The sequence below is a fragment of the Notothenia rossii genome, assembly GCF_949606895.1.
Source record: "Notothenia rossii genome assembly, chromosome: 6".
Lineage (NCBI taxonomy): Eukaryota > Metazoa > Chordata > Actinopteri > Perciformes > Nototheniidae > Notothenia > Notothenia rossii.
Genome location: NC_136909.1, coordinates 45151578 through 45176583, shown reverse-complemented (window position 1 = coordinate 45176583; position 25006 = coordinate 45151578). Strand labels below are relative to the sequence as shown.

General features: G+C 42.6%; 1 protein-coding gene across 11 annotated transcripts in view; it reads left to right on the top strand.

Moving 5' to 3' along the window:
• LOC307042238 (whirlin-like) overlaps positions 1-25006 on the top strand; it is a 366287-nt gene that overhangs the window by 276065 nt on the left and 65216 nt on the right. For 10 of the 11 annotated variants that reach the window (XM_079686030.1, XM_079686031.1, XM_079686032.1 and 7 more), the window contains one exon: positions 24614-24739. In XM_079686030.1, coding sequence (XP_079542156.1) covers positions 24614-24739 — 126 coding nt within the window. The remainder of the gene's footprint in view (positions 1-24613; positions 24740-25006) is intronic. The other variant, XM_079686023.1, reaches the window with a different exon arrangement.

The window sequence follows — 25006 nt, the reverse complement described above, 5'->3', positions numbered from 1 at the left end:
AAATACCTAACTTTCCCTAACTATAAGAAGGATTAAACTATCTAAAAATAGCTAAATATTACTCTTTATTTAAACAAGTCTAGCGCCATTCTATCGGTCTGCTTTTATCTAACTGTTTGTGTCATCCTTTTACTGTGTCTCTGGTGCAATTTACGAATCTCTGCTGGCTCCAGTAGATATAGTTCTCTCCATCCACATTCTTGTTGGTTCTGGGACAGAGGAATAATAATTCAGAACCTGCTGATATTTGAATCTTAATACTTGGCATATGTTACAAACAAAAAACACCTTCATGGTGAACTAAATAAAATCCTTGTAATCTTTCTCAAATCTAATATAACAATTAACTATTCCTGTTTGTGGTAAAAACACACTAACGTTATGTAATACAATTTCATTATGATTAAAAAACAACTAAAGTCATGATGATGTCAGAGTGAATGATTTCCTGAGTGTGTCTGTCCTGTAAGGTACGTCATTCTCTGCTTGGATCGTGTGCAGAAATCCCATCGATTGCACCTGGCAATACTGCTTCTACCTATCTATTATCAAGCTGAAAAATGAATACAGAAATCCAACATACTGTCATCAAATGTCTTTCTATTATGAATTTAAATGAAATGTATATCCCCATAATGACCTAAACAATAAGTCTATGGCCTTTACTTCTTTTACCATGCTAGTTACAAGATGTTGTCAAAATTAAATTCCGTCTCATTACATTACAATGTTTTAGCTTAACTTTAATATGTTCTTTCTACATTTCAAACCTCAGGTACTTTAATATCTGTTGAAATATTACAAAATTGTTTCATTATCACAGGTCAACTTCTTCGGTATTCCATTCTGGAATTACATCTCTCACAGTAGCCCCTTGGCCACTGATTCTGCATCTGTGTTACCGGTTATAACTCAAATCAATATTAGAAACATGTCAACATTCACCAAACAGTATATTATCCCTAGATATGGACCAGGTTAATCCTAAAACTATCTTCAATGCTCAGTTTGAACATCTGGGTTGGGGCGGAAAGTTTCTTTCAATCCTTAAAGAAAAATTGTAATTGTGAATTTTACATTTACATCCATGTTGACATTATACACACTCCCCCCTATTTACACATGAACTCATGTGTAACAAAATCCTGTAAAGGCAGGTGTCTCAGACTCCAGGCCCGCGGGCCAGATGTGGCCCGCGAGACAGTTTCTCATGGCCCCTTTGTTGATATCATGTAATAGTGTTAATCTGGCCTTTACGTTTGTGCTTTATATTTCAATTTTATTTTTCCTGCTGCTGCTGCTGCTGCTGCTGCTGCTGGCAGGGAACTGCTGCGCGGAGTTCCCTCGCCCCTCCCCCCTCCGAGGGAACTCCGCCACACGTCAATCAAATGCGCGCAGCGGAATCAATCCAGAGTGATCCAAAGGTGACACAGAGTGGAAGCAAAATATATCGCCATGTCTTCATCAAAACTTTCAGGGATAAGAAAAATCGATGATGACCACAGAACATTTCAGGAGAAGTGGGAGACTGAATCTTTTTTTGTTGAGTACAGGGGAAACGCATCATGCCTTATATGCACAGAGAAAATCGCTGTATACAAGGAGTATAACCTCAAACGTCACTACTCAACTAAACATGCAGAGTATGCAAAATACCTGGGAGATGAGAGAGAGAAAAAAGTCACAGAGCTAAAAAAAATGATATGGAAGCAACAAAATCTCTTCAAGAAAGGAAGCAATGAGGCTGATTTAGCAGTCGAAGCTAGCTATGTGGTGAGTGAGATGATTGCTAGGGCGGGAAGGCCGTTTACGGAAGGCGAGTTTGTAAAAAAAATGCATGTTGCAGGCTGCAAGTATAGTCTGTCCGGAAAAGAAGGGTCAGTTCAACAACAACAGCCTGTCAGCTAACACAGTGGCAGAGCGCATTTCTGACTTATCAAGTGACATATATGATCAGCTGTGCGACAAAGCCAAACTTTTCCGTGCATACTCTGTGGCTCTTAGCACAGACATCACTGACACCGCTCAGCTCGCAATGTATGTCCGTGGTGTTGATGACAATTTTGAAGTGACAGAGGAGTTGCTTACAGTGAAACCAATGCATGGCCAGACCACCGCTCAGGAGATATTTCAGCAACTGTGTGATGCCATTGCGGATATCGGTCTGCCATGGAAGAGGTATGTTGGAATTACGACGGACGGAGCACCATCAATGACAGGGAGAAAAAATGGGCTGGTGGCACTTGTTCAAAGAAAACTGGAGGAGGAGGGTGTGGAGGAGGCTATTGCTCTGCACTGCATTGTCCATCAGCAGGCCCTTTGCAGCAAATGCTTGAAGTTTGACAATGTGATGTCTGTCGTTGTGAAATGCATCAACCATATCAGATCCAGGGGCTTAAAGCACCGCCAGTTCCGTGCTTTTTTGGAGGAAATTGAGTCAGAATATGAGGATGTTCTCTACTTCACAGAGGTACGTTGGCTCAGCAGGGGAAACGTCCTGAAGAGGTTTTTTGAGTTGAGAACAGAACTGAAAGTATTCATGCTGGAGAAGGGTGGGATGGCTGTTCCCGAGCTGAGTGATCCCAAATGGCTTATGGACTTAGCTTTTCTTGTTGACATCACGCAGGAGCTGAATGTTCTGAATAAGAAGTTGCAGGGCCAGGGCCAGCTTGTTAGTGCAGCATATGACAATGTCAGAGCATTCTCTACAAAACTGATGTTATGGAAAGCCCAGCTCCCTCAGAAAAACCTCTGCCATTTCCCAGCATGCAAGGCTCTCATGGACAGGGGCACAGCATTCAGTGGTGAGAAGTATATTGATGCCATTGTGAAGCTACAGGAGGAATTCGATCAGCGGTTTGCAGACTTCAAGACGCACAGAGCCACTTTCCAAATGTTTGCAGACCCCTTCTCCTTTGATGTGGAAAATGCCCCTGGTTTGCTTCAAATGGAGCTCATCGACCTGCAGTGCAATTCTGAGCTCAAAGCCAAGTTCAGGGAAGTGAATGGGAAAGCAGACAAGCTTGGACAGTTCATGAGAGAATTGCCCCCCTCCTTCCCTGAGATTTCCAGGATGTTCAAGTGGACCATGTGCCTTTTTGGGAGCACATATATGTCTGAACAGTTCTTCTCCACCATGAACTTCAATAAGTCAAAGTACAGGTCCAGACTTACTGATGCACATCTTCAAGCCATACTGAGGGTTTCAACTGCTTCCTCCCTCAAACCAAATGTGGCTCAGCTGTGTGAGAGGAAGCGCTGCCAGGTCTCTACCAGCAAGGAGTAGGCAAGAAAGAGCAACTGTACATAGTTATGTTGTGAAGAACAGTTCATGTGAAGAAGATGTTGAAGAACTGTTAATGTTGTATTTTTTAATAAATGTTTTGCGGAATACTTGAAGCGGCCCAGACTTGCCCAGACTCTACGTCCAGCGGCCCCCAGGTAAATTGAGTCTGAGACCCCTGTGTAAAGGGGAGGGCGGAAAAAACTTTCAGGTAAATATTGGTTAGGGACATAACGAACATTGTTTACAATTTTGGATCCATTATTATTATTATTTCCACAGTAAACACTTCAGTGAAAATAAGTGTTTCTCTCCGTCTTTCAGGCCCAAAAGAAACAGAATCTTCAGATTGAGTTTTACATTTGCAAACCGCCAACTCCTGTGGGAATAAAATATCATCAAGTAGATTAGAAACGGGTCACATGTCCGGTTTCCCCTTTTTATGGAATTTTTAGGAAACCTCTCGTTTCCGTTGGAGCTCCAAAATAATATGTTAGTCCAAAAACATGCTTGGTTAGTTATTGTTTTAGAATCATGCAGTTACACTGATCACATGCCGGCATTCATTCACACTCACACTGTCTGGTTGTCACGTCAGGTTTGGTCAGGTACACCCCAAAGTCAGTCATTGACAGTGCTTTTGTCACACTGTCAGTCAGGGTCAAAGGTAATTTGGTCTCGGTCTTTTGGCCATGTCGTGCTCTGCAGAGTCTTTTCAGAGGTATTTCAGCATAGGCGGGTTCCCTTTATCTACAAAAATATGTCATTCGTTATTCATTCACGATTTCAACTATGATTTTCAAGATGGTTCTAACTTTCCATTTGGACTTCTGCCTCCCATCTTTCCTGAAACTTGGTACAAAACTCACTTCCTTATAGTACTACTACTACTGCAATTCATTTACACCTAATTAGTATTACAATGTCTAATAGATCTAATTCAGAAACTTGTGTACATAACTATTATCTTGAGTCAAACCATTACTAGGATCTGTGTAGCTCTGCTATGTATTTCATAGCTCATCTATCTTCAATTCTGGTCCACTTAAAAAAATAATGTTGAACTCTTTAGCAGTGTGTGAAACCTTTGGTGTCCGAACATGTAACAATTCCTCCCTCCTTTATCAAGGATTTTAAAACAGAAGTCATTTCATATTTCCATCTGAAAGCCCTCCTATGGTAATAACTATGCTACAATGGAGAAATCAACACTTCAGATTGGAATAATATATTTGGCATGGCACTAGCTCTTCCTTTAACATGATCCATACAAATACAGATGTGTCTTATAGAATGGTTCCTAAAACTGTCCTTTTAATGGTGATCAATATTGTAACAAATGAGATCACTACTTTATTCACACGTGAATAAAAATCTCTAAAATAATAATTTGTTTACATGATGAAAAGATTGAAGAATATGGTTCTACTCTGTACTCCAAAATACCCACTGCTTAAAGTAGAGTGAATATTTCCATCATGTCTCCCTCAGTGTGATTCTCATTTTACTTTACCTCTTTACTGCTATTTTTAATTTACCAATTGATTCATTCATGGTTAATAAATCGTTTTGTCTTCACGTACTTATCAAGTCAATTCAAGTTATTTAAATGTGGTCTCTTTTATGTGCGTTTGTGAATAAGTGTGTTTATGTGTAAACTCACTCATTCCCGTTCTCCTTTTCTCCTCCTCTGGTTGTCTCAAGCCGTGACCCCGGCCTCCTCACTTCTAATCGACCATGCCAACTCCTCTGATTATGTCTTCTCTTCAGTCCATCAGCTCATGAATCCATCCACTGTAACTCTTTTAGGCAGCCTTTGGCCCAGTCACATCTGCAGCCCACATCATGCCGCTGTTCTTGTACTGCTTTGCATTTAATCTCCTCCTGTACAGTCTCTTCGCTGTTTTTATGGAGGGCGGATTCTGCTCTCATGTCCCACACTCTGCTCTTGTGCCAAATCTCGTGGCTCAGCTTGGAACTTCATGTCCTGTCTGAGGGACTGATGAGAGTATCTCTGTGTATGTCAGCAAGCTGTTTGGTTCTGGATGCCACAGGTGGAGCTTGTTGTTGTTGTTGTTGTTTCAGCTCTGGTTCTCTGTCTGTTCGATGGAGAAGGAGGAGTCTCCTGTTGGGTTAGGTCTTTTGTCTCCTTGGAGGGACGGGATCGTAGCCTTTCTGACTCAGAGGGGGAGTCCAGGTCTCGGGACGCATTATCTATAAGAAATCTAGCACACTGAGGTTAAATAAATCGAACCCTTTCCACTCTGTCCCTTTCTAATCGTACTATCCGTCTTAGTTGTTAAATGCCATCCAAACACAATGAATGTCTACGAATGATATTACAAATACTCCCTCTAAAAATTGTTTCATCCATTGCTACATATTTACCCAACCTGACTCTTTCAGCAAACCATTTTCTCCTATAAATTGAAACACCTACATGTTTCAAGCATCACATATCCCACACACTACGAAAGAACATCTCCATATTTTCTCCAATATTTTAAATCCCACCGTTACTTAGAACAATAGTAAACCTGCAGAGCACACTAATCAGATCACAGTAATGAAATTTGACTCAAGTGTAGGCCTATGTCTACTTTCCATTAGGCATGGGCGGTATCATTTTTTTCATACCGTAATATCTTGCTGACATCATACCGTGGTATACGGTATATGACGGTATCAGTCCCAATTTAAGGGGTAATTTCTCCCAAAAAAAAATGTTTTACTCACTATATCAACAGCCAGCCCCACCAAAAATATTTTCCACCAGCCGCCACTGACGGTATGACTTGGGTCGACTTGAGTGAGGTGGCGTTCGGCGGCAAATAGATGTTTCGAACGGTATATTATATGTTCGGTGTAAAATGCAGCCCGAGCCGGTAGACGCTCGCAAAGTGCCGCGACGTGCGCGCAAGTGCAAAACAAGGGCTGCATACATGACACATTGTGCAAATGGCACATTTTGAGATCGGATACAGGACGCGTTTGTAGATGTCCGACGTTGTTTCCATAGTGAGCTAAGTTAACAATATATCATCATACAAAAACATTTTCCGGGAGTAAATACTTGACTTATGTAAACTGTGTTCGTTATTCTCCCGTCCAGGAGAGAAGCTTTAAAAGGAGACTAAATGAAGTCTCTGTGAAAGTTCAATTGGGTACTTTAATTAAAAAAGGAGCGGGTTGGTCACAAGCATGATATTGTTCAGTCAGACAAACAGCTGTGATCCGCTCCTCGTTAGGGAAGCCAAGAGTTGGATCTCTCCTCCGGTGCTGTTATATATCCTCTGCTGGCTCCTCCCCGCCTGCCGGCTCGCCTCGTCTCCAATGTCCGTTGTTGCATTTAAACAAAGGATTGGCTCCTTTCACATCCAATATATGCTCAACACGCCTTTTCTCCTCATATTCTCTTTCATCACTTTTCAGTTAACACATTCTAAACGCTGTAATCAATACTCTAAAAAATACTTCTCGGCTCGTTTGGTTTCCGGTCATTCCGGATGTTGTCACATGCTACTCTCGTCTGTAAACAATAATGTATTCAAATAAACTGTACCTTCATTTAATATTCAGCATGGTAGTATCTCGACATCTATAGTTGTAGTGTTAAATCAGTAGGTTTCGGTTTGCACCACTCCATATCGTTTCGCTACTAAATTCACCTCTTTAGGAAATCGTATATTAGCCACATGCTACATGCGTAGATGAAGGATTTTCAGAATAAAAGCTTAACTGCTTGTGCACAAGAATTTCTGGTTTTTCAGTATAAAAGAGCATTAAAACTGACGGCATGTTTAAACTACATTTCCCCATTAAAACATTGATTTTAATTTCTAACACTTATTGAATAAAGTTTGCTATATTCACTAACTAGTTTGGCAATATTATTCCGTGCATGTGTTAACCTTATTTCCATTTGATTCATTGGATTACTCGCGTGAATGTTTAGCACGTAAATGCTTTCGTTTTTAAAACCGTCCGACCTCGACTACAAAACCATCAACCAGTTGCATAGGATTAAAAAATGTCAACACTCACTCACCCCGTCTTAAACATTCCCAAAGAAGTGCCTCCGTCTCTCGTTGTGCTGGATGAAGTCACTGGCGACGAGTAAACCCAAAATAGTCCCAAACAGGCGCAGAGGCATTTTTCTTTTTTACTAGTTGTCCGAGTTCGGGGCCGGCAAATGCTGCCGCCATCTTGCTCAGCTCAGCTCTGTGCTGAGCTCTGAGAGCGGGAAAGACGGACTGCCCTCCCCTGCCCTCTGCTGGCGCGTGCTGTGCATTACAACCAATGTTGTCCCTGTCAAAACTCCGTGTCAGTGTAATAGAATGAAACGCATCTATGATTTGGCGCACAGTCTGTGACGTCACGGTATTGAAAATCATACCGACGGTATTTCGAAATACCCTGGTATACCGTAATACCGTCATACCGCCCAAGCCTACTTTCCATTATACTTATTACTTTTAGTGAACATTTATTTATATTGTCTAAATTCCTTGTCTATGATGTGCAAACAGTTAGAGTATAAAAATGTGTTTTTCTCTATGTATTTACACTCTACGGATTCTTGAGTTTACTCATCTCCTGGTGCTGTCGTTGTAAAAATGTTTGATTCCTTATTGTTTTGTACCAGTTTTCCAAAATCAGTTCTAACTGCCGTGCCGTTTCTGGAAATGTGGCGGTACGGCTAAACACTGTGTAAGTGGGTGCCAACATGTTCCTTTTTTAACTTTGATCAGGAGTGCATCTGCAGTGCGTTCTACAACTTCCCACGGTCCACTCCATACAGGTTGCAAAGAGTTCATCTTGTGGATTTTTACATTTACCCAATCACCTGGTCCAACAGAAATATTCGTCATGGCCCTGGCATATGCTTCCGCCTCAATTTTTCTCATATCTAACACTGGTTCTCCTCTGTATTGTGAGGTGATACCTTGTGGTGGATATTGCTGAGTGGGGCAATCTCTGGCCAAATGTCTACAATCACCACATATGAAGCAGCCGCTATCTCTTCTTCCTCTTGAGCGTTGCTTTCTTCTCCATTTTCCCTTTTGTTGATGCTGTATGGGAGTGTATAACTGTGCTTGCGACTGTACTTGGGTAGGAAGATACACAGGTGTCTGCTGTTGAAGATACTGTGGTGCTTGTGGCTGTACTTGTGTAGGAAGATACACAGGTATTTGCTGTTGCTGGAATTGTGTGGGAAGATACTGCGGTGCTTGTGGCTGTACTTGCGTAGGAAGATACACAGGTATCTGCTGAACTTGGTTTTGTGGACATACACTTCCTCCTCCGCTTTGTTGGTTCTGCATTTGATTCTCTGGTTCTTCCTGAGTTTGACCTGTTGGAGGTGTCCACCCTGCCTTCTCTGCTAGTATGGCCATCTGATTAGCTTCAGTATCTTTCTCAGCCACCTGCATCTTCAAAACTATTTTTTCCAGTTTCCTTGTTTCTTCATCATCTTCCTTTGTTATTTCCTGGTATTTGATGTCATGGTGAATGAGATGTAGTCTCCATTCTTCTGGGATTTTAGCTTCTAACCCCACCACATCTCTAAGGCGTGCCTGCACTGATTGGGGAAGGGCTTTAATGACCGTGTCCTTCCACAGCATTGTGACAGCCGGCGAAACGTCATGTCGTTCTCCAGTACAGTCCTCCCAGACTCCTTCGCATCTCTTCATAAAGGCATGCATGTTTTCCTCCGTGCCTTTCCTCAGGCCGGTGAGGGCCTGTAAACTGCGTGTTGTCGGGAAGATGTGACGAATAGCAGCCCAATAATTCGACCTGATGTAGTTGAATGAAGTTTTATCTGGGTCGTGCGTGCAATTGGCCTCGGAATCTACTGCTCTTGCTTCCAGTCGTCCTTCAATCCGTCCGAGCAGGGCCCTCATATCTCCCAAGCACAGGTGGTCTTGGGCTGTGTATCTCTCCAGATCAGTCACCCACTTCTGACCTCCTTTCGTGAGTGGAGGTAGTTTTGCCACTAATGCTTCCATGTCTCTGTGAATCCATGGTTGGTATTGAAATCCTCCTCTTCCAGCCGCTATCAATGGCATGGAGGTATGTGCACCGGTCTTGGTTCTTTTAGTTTTCTTGGTTCTTCTCGTTTTGGGGCATGTCCCAGGGTAATGTTGCTCATTTTCGTCCATACTATTATTCTCAGGAGGAGATGCAAAACCGCGTTGTTGCTGTGACTGTATGGGGGCTGTCTACTGGTTTCAGACTGTGTACCGCCGTCGTCATCTTCATCTCCCTGTCCTTCGGTATAGTCAGGAGAGTAGTTTGTTCTGCGTTTTCTTTGAGTTCTTCGTTCTTCTTGTTCTCTCCTTTCTCTCCGTTGTCTATCTGCCTTCATGTCCTGAAATCTTACATCTTCTTGTCGTCTTACCGCCAGAAGTTGTTGGTATTTATCTTCCTCCCTTTGTCTTTCGGCAATAATGTCATTATGGGCTTCAACTGCCTTTCGTATCTCTTCAATAATGTCATCATGTGCTTCATCTGCTTTTCGTCTCTCTTCCATTCCTCTGATGAGTTCCGCTTCCATTCTTCTGTTGAGCTGCTCTTCCATTGAGTTCCTTTTCCATTATTCTGCCGAGTTCTTCCATTCTTCTGTTGGTCTCCTCTTCCATTCTTCTCCCAAGTTCCTTTTCCACTATTCTGCCGAGTACTTCCATTCTTCTGTTGGTTTTCTCTTCCATTCTTCTGCTGAGTTCTACCACATGTAAGCTGTTTGTCAATCCTTGGCTGGCATCTTCCAGATGGAATACCAGACTTGCAACCATAGCTTTTCTTTTTTCAGCTCTGTTCACAGCAATGTTTTCAGGTCCATACCAAGAGGGTTGTCCGGCTTTGATCCATGCTTTTTCCTGTTGTAGGTATTCAGCATTCTCATGTTCAACTACAGCTTTTCTATGGGCTTCCATTGGTCCAGGTTGATCATCTGCTGGAATCAATCCTTTCGTTTGCCACTGTTCTAACAGTTTCTCCATTTGGTTCCATGTCTTCTGTCTTTTACTTGGAACTGTTACATCTGATCTGATTTTTACCCTTTCCTTGATATCTGCAGTTGAGCCTGGCTCTGCGACTGGTCTCAACTTGGTGTCTTTTGGCGACATGTTTAAGTCCTTGGATAATATTATTAAGCTATCAAAAATGAATTACTAATCCTCTGAATAGTACCTTTGTATTCTTTACAAAGTTATCATATGTCATCTGAACTTAACTTTAAAATCTGGTAATTTTTAAAATAGAAATTGGAAAAATAAATTAAAATGTTGTAAAACTGAAATTGGAAAATCAAAATCAAACAAATTCAATTAAAATTATGCAAATTTTTAAAATCTGAATAAATAAATAAAAAACGAACAGTGTATGGTTTTGACTTTGTCATATGAAAATAGGAATATGGTGCAAACCCAAATAAACCATGTATACTCAAGTTTATGAAATTATGCAAAGGTCATAAAATGTGTCAACTACAATACTTCAATTCAAAGAAACCACATGTAATCTTTATCTGTGTGGTGAAGAATGTATTAACTGTAATACTTATGTCCGCTAGGGGAGCTGTTTTATTTTTTAACTCCTCTCAAATGTATCAACTAGTACTTCCGGTTCATAAACCTACTTCCTGTTTATTTCCCCAAAATAATAAAGTTCAAATGACTTTCTTTGAAAAGCATGAAAAACAAAACAACTCAATCTACTCTCAACGTTCATCTACACCAGGGGTCTGCAACCTTTTTGACCAAAAGAGCCATTTTGCTCCTTTTTCCAAAACATTTTTTTGTCTGGAGCCGCAAAACATATTTCATAGCTAATAACGTTTTATTTATTGTTATATCAGACACAAACTACTTTTTTTTGCATGTATTAGGCTATTTATTACATTATATAAAACTGTTAACCTCTAATAAGAAACAAATAACTCCTATAAGGAGAATTAAAAATAATACACATGCCTACTTTAAAATAAATTAAACACAGCACTTGGGGAGTCCTCTGCACATTTGAAGGGAACAAAATATTATTAAAATGGGCCCACTTTGAAATAAATAAAACATATAGCTGCACCCTAAAAATAGTTAACGGTAGGGTAGGTAAGAATGGAGAAACCAGCTCGAGTGCGCTAGAATTTGAAAATACACAACCGGAAAAAATATGCCTCTTCCTTCAGACTTTCTTACAGAGTCCCTCTTCCAACACACACGAACGCGCACATGACCAATGAGGGCATGAGATAAGTTTGTGCACGGATGGAAGGCTGACAGGCAGGTAGGCCATCCAATCATTTTAGCCAAGCCGGCTAAAATGCCGTGCTTTTTACAGCGCTACGGCTTCCAGAGATACATTTTTGTATGTATTTATTGTCAAAGCATTTAATATATTCATTGTTATCGGGATGTTAAGAGCATTCCATGGAATATAACAACAATTGTTTTCTGAAATAAATGACATACCCCATTGAATTATGACTGAAGATCGTCAGCTGTCTTCCTCTCCCTTGTTGTTCCTCGACACGTAAAGGCTGCAGCACCGTTGACAACTTCTCTCTACATATCAAACATACCGGTAAACCAGCATCGTTTGCTGTGAAAGCATATAACTCTGTCCACACAGAATTTAATTCCTGTGTTCCTCCGGTACTTTTCTTTGATTTATCCATAGTTCGCTCATCGAGCCGGGGGTCAGGTTATTCACCCGCAGGAAAAGGCGCTCGCGCGGGACCGTAGCAGGATGTGACGCATATTTTAGTTGACCTAATTAAAACCGTTTAGTTTTTTTATTTATGTGTCACAGTATCACCTCAAAATACAAGATACGAAACATTTTCAACCGTGCAACAAAATATAAATAGTCCTACAAATACTTTTATTTTATTTCCTTCTTATTTTTGTCTAAGCTCAAGGGAGCCAGAGGGGGGGGGGCTTGCGGGTTGCCGACCCCTGATCTACACCATCCCTGTGTATTTAATCAGTAATTACCAGTTGTATCTTCACTCAAACTACTTCATCATCTAGTAATGCCAACTGGCTAGCTAACTAGCTTAGCAGTATAGCATAAACCTCATGTGACTGGGGGAAGGGGAACACTCAACATGTGCAGATTAAAACCACACTGCTTGACAATACAAAACAACACAATCTTCATTTATCTTAGCTCTAAATTCTATAGATGCTGACCTTAAAAGCTGATCTCATACCAAACTTGTACACAATCGTTTCGGCTTAGAACATCGCACAAAAATATACTTTTTGGCTTAAAAACTCCACACAATATACTTTATTAAACCAGACTACGCCGGTTTAACACATCAAACATATAGACTAACATGAATGGACCAAGTCCAGTGTAAACCAGATCAAATCTAGTGCCTCCCCAGAAGGTCTTAAAACTATGTAATATTCACATTAATCGGGCGGCGCCGAAGATACAACAGAGATGAATAGAAACACTATATACAATCTCCACACCACTCGCAATCACCACATTATCACCACAGATCAATCTACAGATCACTACCAACACTTGCACCTAATGTAAGTTATTTAACTATACAGTTTTTGAATTGAACAGGTAACTGTCTCACCTTTCGTTTAGGCCCAGCCAAAAACTCCAGCAGTGAGTCTGTAGCCTGTCCTTCCCTTTGTGCAGCCTGGTGTGATGCTAGTTAGCTTGCAGCCTTCCCCTCTACTCAGCTCTATCCTGCTTCAGAGTCCACCCAGGGACGCCAAATTGAAAGCAATTCTAGAACCCTGAAGGCAGGAGAGACTGAAAAGAGTCAAGGGAAACTCATAAAAGTTAACAGCATTTAATTACACAAAAGATGCGGTGGTGTACAAAATGAAATGTGCGAGTGGAGGCGCTCTCCACATCCGACCGGTCAGTTCAGGTCAGGGGGTCGAAGAGATCAATTCTTGGCTTGCTCTTCCTGTTGTCATCTGAGGTCTTCTCCTATTGGCCGGTGTCGTCGGGGGGCGGGTCCAATGCAATTCCTGCCTTTTTCTGTAGCTAAATTGCATCATTCTGGCGTCTGTGGTTATTTAAACATTCCCTGCTACACATTATTCAGCGTCAACAAATGAGTGCTAATCCCAGTGTGCTCAATGTACAACATCACATGTCATTTCACCTTGGTTCAATGTTTGATATCATATGATTCCGCCAGATGCTAAATGCTAACCGGAAGTGACGAATTTTCAGAATAAAAGTGTTAAGCTAATAGTGAGAACTTCCGGTTTTTCAGAATAAAACTGATTTAAATCAAATAGTGTATTTAATTCAAATTACGCCATATCAACATTGATTTTAATTTCTAACAGTAGCAACATTATCCTAAGAAGTGTACACAGTCACATCAGTTTAAGAAGTACTTTACTTTTGCATTCAACCAGATCGCTCTCATGGATTTCCATTATTATTCCTTAGCATGTTTGACACATTAACATCGCCCAACAGTTGAGTAAACGGGCCCCAAACCCTATCGTAGGTTTCATTTTTCCTTTTCAGAATATATGTTATCTTCTCCATAGAACAGCAATTACTAATTTCCCTCAGCCATTGGCCTACGTGTGGCCTCTGAGTGTTCTTCCATGACAAGGCAATCAAGCATTTTGCTTGGAGTAAACACATGTTTATGAGATTCTTTTTATTCTTTGTTATGACTGGGGTGGAGGGGTAAAGTCCCAAAATAAACAATTTAGGATCAAGAGGTATCTTAACATCTAGCATTTTGTGAATTATTTGTGAGATGTCGCACCAGAAAGTTCTAATCTCTTTGCACTCCCACATGTAGTGAAAAAGTGTCCCTTTAGACTGTTCAAACTTAGTAGGCCTACATATATCTGGAATGTTATTATTAAACTGATGTAATCTCACAGGTGTTATGTATGTGCGCATCAGCCAGTTGTGTTGTAGTAATCTTAATCTGGTATTCGCAGTTTGTCTATGTGCCTCAGTACATATCACACCCCAGTCATCCAAGGAAATATCCTCCTGTATATCTTCCTTCCAGGCGTTAAGTCGGTCGGTAGAGGATTCAGTGGAGTTAAAAACCAACAAGTTAAATAGCATTGAAATAAGCCTTTTCCTATGACAATTATCACAGATCACTCGTTCCAGTTCAGAAAGTGGTGGGGGAGTTAATAACTGGTTGCGGGATGCAGTTATAAAGCTTCGTACCTGTAAGTATTTTTAAAAATGTATATTTGAAAGGCCAAATTTAGTATGCTACTGTTCAAATGACATCAACGTTTCATCTTGAAACACATCTCCTATTTTTGTTAGACCTTTCGTTGCCCAATGATGGAAACCTTGGTCCATTCTTCCTGGTTTGAATTGGTAATTTCCCCAGATTGGGCTAAAACGGGACATTGATGATTTTTCCCCCAGCACATCTTGAATTTTATACCAAACATTGATCATATTCAATACAAATGGGTTAGATGTTTGTTCCCTGAGCTTTTTAACATTGGCAGAATACATGTATAAGTTAAGTGGCAATTTAGGGGTAAGTGAAAAGGCTTCAATGTCTACCCACGCTGGGACTGGGTCGGGGGAGAAGTAATACATTATGCTGCGTAATTGGGCAGCCCAGTAATACCACTGGAAGTTAGGAAGTTTGAGTCCTCCTCTGTCATACGGTAAGTATAATAACGTCAAACGTAGCTTGTGTCTTCTATTATTCCAAATGAAATTCGAACAAGTTTTCCTCAATTTAGTGAAATGGATAGTGGCAAGGGTAAAGGTATGTTTTGAAATAGGTACAATAGTTTTGGAAGGATATTCATTTTCAGTATATTTATTTGCCCTATTAAAGAAATTGGCATATTAGACCATCTTTCCAGTGTTTTATAAATTGATTCAAGAGCAGGATCATAATTGGTTTTTACAATTTTTCCCACATCAGGCACTATATGTATACCTAGGTAGATAAAAGAGTCTGTTGAGTTGAATGAGGACACATGGTCCATAGGATTGCATATTTATTTTCCATTCAATAACATTATGGAGGATTTTGCATTATTCACCTTATAACCCCGCAAATAATCCAAACGTCTTAATTACATTTAGTAAAGCTGGAATTGAATTAGCTAAATCCTTGAGGAACAAAAAGACGTCGTCCGCGAAAAGAGCTATGCCATGTTCTAACTGTCCCAACCTGACACCTGAAATATTCTTGTGTTTCCTGACTGCTATGGCGAAGGGCTCTATGGCGAGTGTAAATAGGAGGGGTGACAAAGGGCACCCCTGTCTGACCCTCCTATTAATATTGAATGGTTGAGAAATAACATTGTTAGTCAGAATTTCAGCTGTGGGTTGAGTGTCCAATAACCTTACCCAATTGCAGAAAGCAGTCCCAAATCCAAAACGTTCTAGTGTTGCAAATAGAAAAGGCCATTCTATTCTATCAAACGCCTTTTTGGCATCGATTGATAGCAGAGCAGTGTCTGGCGCGTCTTTCCTCTCGTGAAGTATATTTAACACTCTCCGTACGTTATGAAAGCCTTGTCTCCCTTTAACAAATCCATTTTGATCCATATCTATAATGACAGGGAGAACAGACTCCAATCTACGTGCTAATACTTTGCAGAGAATTGTAATGTCCGAATTTAGAAGTGAGATTGGACGGAAAGATTGGCATTTATGGGCTGGTTTGTTTGGTTTTAAAATTAAAATGATCATGGCACCTCTCAATGAGGGAGGGAGTGACCCATTTTTATAGGATTCCTGAAGCATTTCTATAATTGGAATTAAAAGTTTCCTCTTGAATTTCTTATAAATATCAATTGGTAATCCATCAGGACCAGCTGCTTTGCCAGAATTCATGGCATCAATTGCTTCTATAATTTCCTCTGTTGACAAATCAGAATCCAGAATTGATTTTTTCTTCATTTGAGACATTTGGGAATTTTAAATGATCCAAAAATGAAGTTTGAGCATCCGAATTAGGCGGATATTCTGAGGAGTATAACGTTTCATAGAATTGTCTAAAGGTTACATTTATTTCTTCAGGATCCACAGTCACATCTCCCTTAACATTTTCGATTGCATTAATAGATCTTTCTGATTGTAGCTGTTTAATTCTCCAGGCCAGAAGTCTACCTGGTTTTTCTCCCTGATCATAAAAATTATGTTTAAGCTTCAACAAGCTATTCGCAGCCCTCTCAGCAGATATTTTATTGTATTCAGCCTTCAGAAGTAATAGTTCCTGATGTGGGTTTTCTGAGCTATCCATAAACTTGTTTTTCTCTAGCACAAAAGCCGGGTCCTGTAGCCAGTTTATATGAAAACGCCATCTCGGAGGGCTATTAACCAGTTTAGAATCTACATACGTAAAAGATATCGGGGCATGATCAGATAACACTATGGCATCATAGTTGCAGTCTTTAATTGTATATCTTATCTGTGTTGATATTAGAAAGTAATCTATCCGTGAATAGGTTTAATGTGTGCTAGAGTGACAAGAATATTCTATATTGTTTGGGTTCAGATCCCGCCAGATTTCTGATAAGCTCAAATCCTTCATAAAATGTTATATAGATGTTCTAGCTCTAATATGGGACGTGTCCGATCCAGTAGATTTGTCTATTTGTGGGTTCAGGGCCACATTAAAATCGCCTCCTACAATGAAATGACCTGGGAGCGTTGATAAGGTCAAGAATAAATTATCAAAAAATGCGGGGTCATCTTCGTTGGGGCCGTAAACATTCACTAAATTAAGTTTCTCGTATAGTAATATGCCCTGAAGTATAATGTACCTGCCCTTGGGATCAATTATTTAATTGACTACTTGAAATGGGATTGACTTGTGAATTAGGGTTAAAACTCTTCTGGCATGTGAACTACAGTATAGGAGGCTGAAAACACTTGACCTTGCCATCTTTTTTTGACTTTAGACAAATCACACTGCATCATATGAGATTCCTGCAGTGAAACTATGTGTGAGTGTTTTTGTTTTAGTCTGCTAAGTACCTGCTTCACTTTAGTTGATTTGCCCAAGCCCCTGCAATTCCAAGATGTAACCTTAACCTTCATAGATTTAGACATACCTCAATCGAACATATATTGTGTTATATAAGTTGTTCAGTGACTGTAATAGTGAGTGGATAAACGATGCTGCCCTAACAAAATACGTGTAAAAGTACACATAAAACCCCAACCCTCTAACATACATTTCCCCCTGAGATCTACAGAAAAATCTCCCCTCCCTCTTACCACCTCCGACATGACCACTATGTCTCTTTTTAACCTGATAATCCTGATAAATTATCTGTGTTACACAACTGTCTAAATGCCATTAAGGACTGGATGTCTAACAACTTCTTTCAGCGCACTGCAGACAAAACAGAGGTTCTCATCATTGCGTAAGGCAGTATAGCTCCGAAAATTGCAAAGAGTATTGTCATGTCCAAGAAACTTATTGTGAAAGTTTATTCTTTATGTTAGAGTTGTCATGTCCCTTTGTCTTGTGCTTTATGTCTATACCCTTAATTATTTCTTCCTCTCATTTCAGGCCTCCACGCTCCCCGCCCCTTTTCTGTCTCCTGCGTCCTTGATTATTTTCCCCGCCCTGATTGTTTCCAACTGTGTCCCCTTTACCTGTGTATATATTGTGTTAGCTCCCTCCTGTTAATTGTCAGTTCGTTGTCTCACGAAGACCACGTATCGGCTTACCTCACGGACCTTTTCACGGACCTTTCACGGACCTATGCTATAGATCGCATTATAGTTTTCCTCGAAAGAGTGGTTTTGTTTTCCTTGTTTTATTACTGTGCAAATTCCAGTAAAGTCTTTATTTTGAAACGCTATCTGAGTCTGAGTTTTGAGTCGTGCAATTGAGTTCATGCCTCAGTGTTCTCCCCTTGACAGTACGAACTGACCATCAAAATGAACTCAGCCGACTCAGATCAGATTAAGAACGCTATCCGTTCTCAGGGCCAACGTCTTGGGCAACAAGAGGAGCGTATGGTCACCATGCAGCAGGGAGTGCAGGATCTAACCAGCAGCCAGGGGGAACTACAAACATCGTTGACGACCCAAGTTAATCTACTGGCAGCAGAGGTTCAGCGTGTGCTCACTCACCTGCAGGCTGTTTCTCCTCCTACGACTCCTCCGGTTCCAGCGGTGACCGGATTCGATCCCAACCGGGTTACTGAGCCGCACAGGGCTTCCATGCGTCTGGCTCCACCCGAAAGGTACTCCGGGGACTCAGAAGGCTGCCGGCCGTTCATCGTGCAGTGTGAGTTACACTATCACCACCAACCGGCTGCTTTTCCCACGGACATTTCCAAAGTGGCTTTTATGATCTCTCATCTCTCCGGCCGAGCAGCAGCGTGGGCCACGGCAGAATGGTCCCGAGGCTCGCCTATCTGCGGGTCTCTGGAAAACTTCATAGACACTATGAGGAAGACCTTCGATCAAACCACGCCGGGCAGGGAAGCAGCTCGGGCTCTGATCAAGCTGCGACAACATCAGCGGAGTGTGGCTGACTACGCCATCGAGTTCCGGACTAAGGCAGCCGACAGCGGCTGGAACTCCGCTGCATTGTTTGACGCTTTCGTCAGCGGTCTCTCGGATTCTTTACAAGACCAGCTGGCGCCTCTCGATCTGCCCGCTGATTTGGACTCTGTCATATCCATGGCTGTACGTATAGACAATCGTTTGACGGAGAGGAGAAGGAATAAATCCAAGGATGCGGTTGATCCACCTCTCCAGAGGAGACGCTCGCCGCTGGATATTACTTCTTCTTGGAGGTCCCGTCACCCCTCACCACCTGCGTTCCGGACAACAGCGCCCCCTGGCTCCGTGGAGGAGCCAATGCAGTTGGGCCGCGCCAAGCTGTCGCTGGCAGAACGTCAGCGTCGATTCAAGGAAGGTCTGTGTTTCTACTGCGGGCAGCGCGGACACCCACAAGCGGCTTGTCCGGTAAAAGAGGAGGCTCACCAATGAAGAGGAGTACGTTGGTGAGCCGGATCTCTTCCTCTGACTTTCCTCCTCGCACCCTGACCCGGATCCAGGTAAAAATCAGAGACAATGTAGTTACTCATGGTGTTCTCATTGACTCAGGGGCGGACGAAAGTCTTATGGATTGGGGTTTAGTTAAAAAATGGGACATAAAAACTAAACCTCTACCCCAGCCTCTTGAAGCGAGTGCTCTCGATGGGCGGCTGTTGTTTAAAGTGACTCACCAAACGGAGCCTTTAGAAGTAAGATGTAATGATAACCACCATGAGACAATGTCTTTTCACTTATTTAACTCAGCCCAACATCCACTCATTTTGGGGTTTCCCTGGTTGAAACTTCATAACCCTCACATAGATTGGCAATCTGGGAGGGTGGAGGGGTGGGGAAAGAATTGCATTGATCTCTGTTTTAAGCAGGTAGCAGAGATTGACAGGGGATGTAACACTGGGAGTGTTAGGCAGGATACAGTCCCAAAAATATATCTTCCGGAAGTACTTTCAGTTCCTTCCTGCTACCACGACCTTAGTGAAGTTTTTAGTAAGTCCAAAGCTCTGGCTCTTCCTCCTCACCGCTCCTATGACTGTGCTATTGACTTGATTGCCGGGTCTCCCATTCCTAAGGGTCGACTTTATGCAATTTCAGGACCTGAGAAAGAGGCCATGAAGGACTATATTGATGCCTCCCTCAAGACAGGGCTTATTCGTCATTCCTCATCCCCAGCAGGGGCAGGGTTTTTTTTCGTGGGCAAAAAGGATGGGTCTCTTAGGCCCTGTATCGACTACTCACCTCTCAATGACATTACGGTTAAAAACCGGTACCCCCTCCCTCTCATCTCGTCCGCTTTCGAGCAGCTTCAGGAAGCCAAGGTTTTCACCAAATTAGACCTGCGGAACGCCTATCATTTGGTCAGGATCAGGGAGGGCGATGAATGGAAGACGGGTTTTAACACCCCTTCAGGACATTATGAATACCTGGTCATGCCGTTTGGATTGTCAAACGCTCCTGCAGTCTTCCAGGCTATGATCAACGACGTGTTGAGGGAGTTTCTGAACCGTTTCGTTTTTGTTTATCTGGACGACATTCTGATCTACTCCCCTGACCTTCACACCCACAAACAACATGTCCGCCTGGTTCTACAGAAACTGCTCCAAAATAAGTTGTTTGTCAAAGCTGAAAAGTGTGAATTTCATGTGGAAACAGTCACTTTTTTGGGCTTCATCATTTCCCCAGGTCAGGTTATGATGGACCCAGAGAAGGTTAGCGCAGTAGCTTGTTGGCCTACCCCTGACTCTCGCAAAAAAGTGCAGCAGTTTTTAGGCTTTGCTAATTTTTACAGACGTTTTGTGCGGAGCTTCAGCGCTATTGCAGCCCCTCTTCATGTCCTCACGTCCCCTCAGGTGCCTTTTGTGTGGTCTCCTCAGGCTGAGGAGGCTTTTTCTCGGCTGAAAAAGATGTTCACCACTGCCCCCATACTTACCATGCCGGATCCCACTCGCCAGTTCGTGGTGGAAGTGGATGCCTCTAACGAGGGGGTGGGAGCGGTCCTCTCCCAGCAACAACAGAAGGACAACAAACTTCACCCCTGCGCCTTCCTGTCCAGGAAGCTCTCCCCGGCAGAGAGAAATTATGACGTGGGAAACCGTGAGTTGCTGGCCGTGAGGTTAGCGTTGGAAGAGTGGAGGCATTGGTTGGAGGGAGCCGAGCATCCTTTTGTGGTCTGGACCGATCACAAGAACCTGGAGTACATCAGAAAGGCCAAAAGACTGAACTCCCGCCAGGCTAGGTGGACCTTGTTTTTCAACCGTTTTGACTTTGTTCTTTCCTACAGGCCGGGGTCTCAGAATGTCAAGCCTGACGCTCTGTCCCGTCTGTTTGACCCTGTGCCTGCAGCCAAGGAGCCGGAACCCATCATCCCATTGAACCGGGTGGTAGGAGCGCTGACTTGGCCAGTAGAAAAGGAGGTAATACGTGCCAATGCTGGAGCTCCTGCACCAAGGGGTTGCCCGCCTAACCGGATTTTTGTTCAGGAGGCCGAGCGACCACAGGTGATCCACTGGGCTCACACTTCGCTGCTCACCTGCCACCCCGGAGTCAAGAGAACTATGTTCATTGTTAAACAACGTTTCTGGTGGACATCCATGGAGAAGGAGGTGAAGGAGTATGTGGAGGCGTGCCCTATCTGCGCTCGAAACAAGACCTCTTCCAGGTCGCGAATAGGGTTATTACAACCACTCCCTATTCCCAACAGGCCCTGGTCAGAGATCTCCATGGACTTCGTCACTGGCTTGCCCCTCTCTAGAGGTAAAACCACAGTTCTCACGGTAGTGGACAGATTTTCCAAAATGACACATTTCATTGCTCTGCCAAAGATGCCCTCACCTAAGGAAACGGCGGAGGTCATGATGCAGAATGTGTTTCGGCTTCATGGTTTCCCTAAGGATATTGTCTCCGACCGGGGCCCCCAGTTTGTGTCACGCTTCTGGAAGGAGTTCTGCAGCCTCATCGGTGCCACGGTCAGTCTCTCGTCTGGATATCATCCGGAGTCTAACGGCCAGACAGAGCGCCTAAATCAAGAACTGGAGACCTGCCTGCGCTGCCTGGTGTCCCAGAATCCATCCTCCTGGAGCGAGCACCTCACCTGGGTTGAGTATGCACACAACATCCTCCCTACTTCTGCCACGGGCCTGTCCCCGTTTCACTGTGTTTATGGCTACCAGCCGCCACTGTTCCCAGCCACGGAGAGGGAGGTCACGGTCCCGTCTGCCCACGCTCTGGTCAGGCGTTGTCGGCGCGTGTGGGCTGCGGCTAGGAAGATACTCTGCAGGAATTCACAACTGGTTAAGAGAGCAGCAGACCGAAAACGCCGACCAGCCCCTGTATACCAGCCAGGCCAAAAAGTCTGGCTCTCTACACGAGACCTTCCCCTCCACGTACTCTCCCGAAAACTGGCTCCCCGGTTTGTGGGTCCTTTTCCCATCACCAAGGTCATAAACCCAGTCTCAGTGAGACTACGGCTTCCCAGGGCCATGAAGGTACATCCCACCTTCCATGTAGGGAAATTAAAACCATTGAAGGAGAGCGCTATGGTTCCCACCGTCAAACCCCCCCCGCCCCCCCGGATGATCGATGGAGGTCCGGTTTACACGGTCAAGTCACTATTGGCTAGTCGGAAAAGGGGTAGAGGGCGACAGTTACTGGTTGACTGGAAGGGTTATGGTCCTGAGGAGCGGCAATGGATTCCTTCCCGCTTCATCGTGGACAAAAGCCTCATTGAGGATTTTGACCGCCTCAACTCAGAGGAGCCTGGGCCGTCAGGAGCCGTCCCTAGAAGGGGGGGTACTGTCATGTCCAAGAAACTTATTGTGAAAGTTTATTCTTTATGTTAGAGTTGTCATGTCCCTTTGTCTTGTGCTTTATGTCTATACCCTTAATTATTTCTTCCTCTCATTTCAGGCCTCCACGCTCCCCGCCCCTTTTCTGTCTCCTGCGTCCTTGATTATTTTCCCCGCCCTGATTGTTTCCAACTGTGTCCCCTTTACCTGTGTATATATTGTGTTAGCTCCCTCCTGTTAATTGTCAGTTCGTTGTCTCACGAAGACCACGTATCGGCTTACCTCACGGACCTTTTCACGGACCTTTCACGGACCTATGCTATAGATCGCATTATAGTTTTCCTCGAAAGAGTGGTTTTGTTTTCCTTGTTTTATTACTGTGCAAATTCCAGTAAAGTCTTTATTTTGAAACGCTATCTGAGTCTGAGTTTTGAGTCGTGCAATTGAGTTCATGCCTCAGTGTTCTCCCCTTGACAAGTATAGGGTCCCTTTCCTCAACTGTTCGGTCCAATCTACGAAATCTTGGTGTGACATTTGATCAGGCAATGCATTTGGATCAGCATGTTAAATCACTGACCAATACATGCTCTTTCCATCTCAGAAATATTGCAAAGCTCAGGTCTGTTGTGTCATTAGCGCAGCTTGAAACGATCATTCATGCTTTTATATCATCCTGGCTGGATTATTGTAACTCCATTTTCACGTGTCTCAGCAAGTCATCTCTCAAACGCCTACAAATGGTCCAGAATGCTGCCACCAGACTGTTAACCAGGTCAAGCAGGATGACACACACACCAATTTTAAAATCCTTACATTGGCTCCCCACTCGTTTTAGAATTGATTTGAAGGTTCTGGTTATTACATATAGAGCCATGCGTGGAAATGCACCGGAATATATAAGTGACCTTCTCCATCCTTACATCGCCAGTAGGTCACTTAGGTCTTCAGACCAGGGCCTACTGGCTGTCCCACGGTCTCGTCTAAAAACTAAAGGTGACTGTGCCTTTCAGGTGGTGCTCCAACACTGTGGAACTCTCTCCCTATACTCATCTGCTCTGCAGTCTCTGTAGAAGCTTTTAAAAAACTAATGAAGATCTATCTTTTTAGATTGACTTTTTTTCTGTTTGAAATGTGTGTGATGTGTTCTTTTATTATGTTTGTTCCTTTCAGGATTCCACGTGCTCTGTGTTTTGTTTATATGTTGACCCTACATTTTATGACTCATGTGGTTATTGTATTTATGTTTCTGTGGTCTTCATTTTTCTTTCTTTTCTTTTCTATTTTTTTTGTTCTTACTTCTTGAAGCTCTTTCTGAAATCTATTTCTGTGAAAGGTGCTATAATAAATAAACGTATTAATTGTTATTATTATTATTATTATTATTATTATTATTATTATTATTATATCCCAGCCATAGCATCCATCTTGCAGACAGACAAGGTGCCAGTCCGGGAAACAAATGTTGTACAATGCTGCTTTTCTGAAGAGTTAGCGTGTCTTGTTCTATAGATACCCATGGACCGTCATATCCCACCTGCCCACCAGATGTCCTTACAGTTTTTCTGCCTTCAGCATCCTTACCATCAACACACATATACCTGATCCCTATTTCCTCATAAGATACTGATATTGTGTTTTTTTTAAGCAGCATCATTTCAAGTCAATGCATCTGAGGAAAAAATGCTTACATTAGTTTAGTGGGTCATTTCAGGGTTGAGGTGCATAAATGGTACAAATAGGGATAATGGCACACATTTTTAGATAAAATCAATTTACACTGCAGCACAAATAAAAGGTAGAGAAGGTAATTTTGAATGATTGGATGACAGCTCATCCATCAGAAACTGGGTGGTGCATTTCAAAATGGTTGGTTCCTGAAAGGTACAAAAAAAAAGGCACACCCATAATACAAACTTTTGAATGTTGCATAAAGGTGAAGGGTTTTACACATTTGACAAATTAAGTTGGACCCTGCTCTTAATTACTGTCGCTTCTGACCTGTGTTCCCTATGTCTCCCAGCAGTGTGGCTCACCAGTGCCGAACGCTACCTTGGTACGAGTGGTGAAGAATTCAAATACCCTTGGCATGGCTATAGAGGGAGGAGCCAACACACGGCAACCTTTGCCGCGCATAGTCACAATTCAGGTGAGACAGCTATACAATGACTTAGGGTTCAAAGCCATTGTTTTATTTACAGTATTGTCTTTAAAAACTACTGTATTTGAATGAAAAACTTGATTTCGGAGCATTTGAATACTGGTATTTGCTTTTTTTTAAATAGGTTCCATAAGCATCTGATTAATAGCTTGCATTTTCTTCACAGATAGCATTGAAAAGCAATAAAACCCTTCTTTTGATATTTCTCTCTGATAGCATTCCTGCTTTGTTAAATACAACACTCTACAAGCAGCA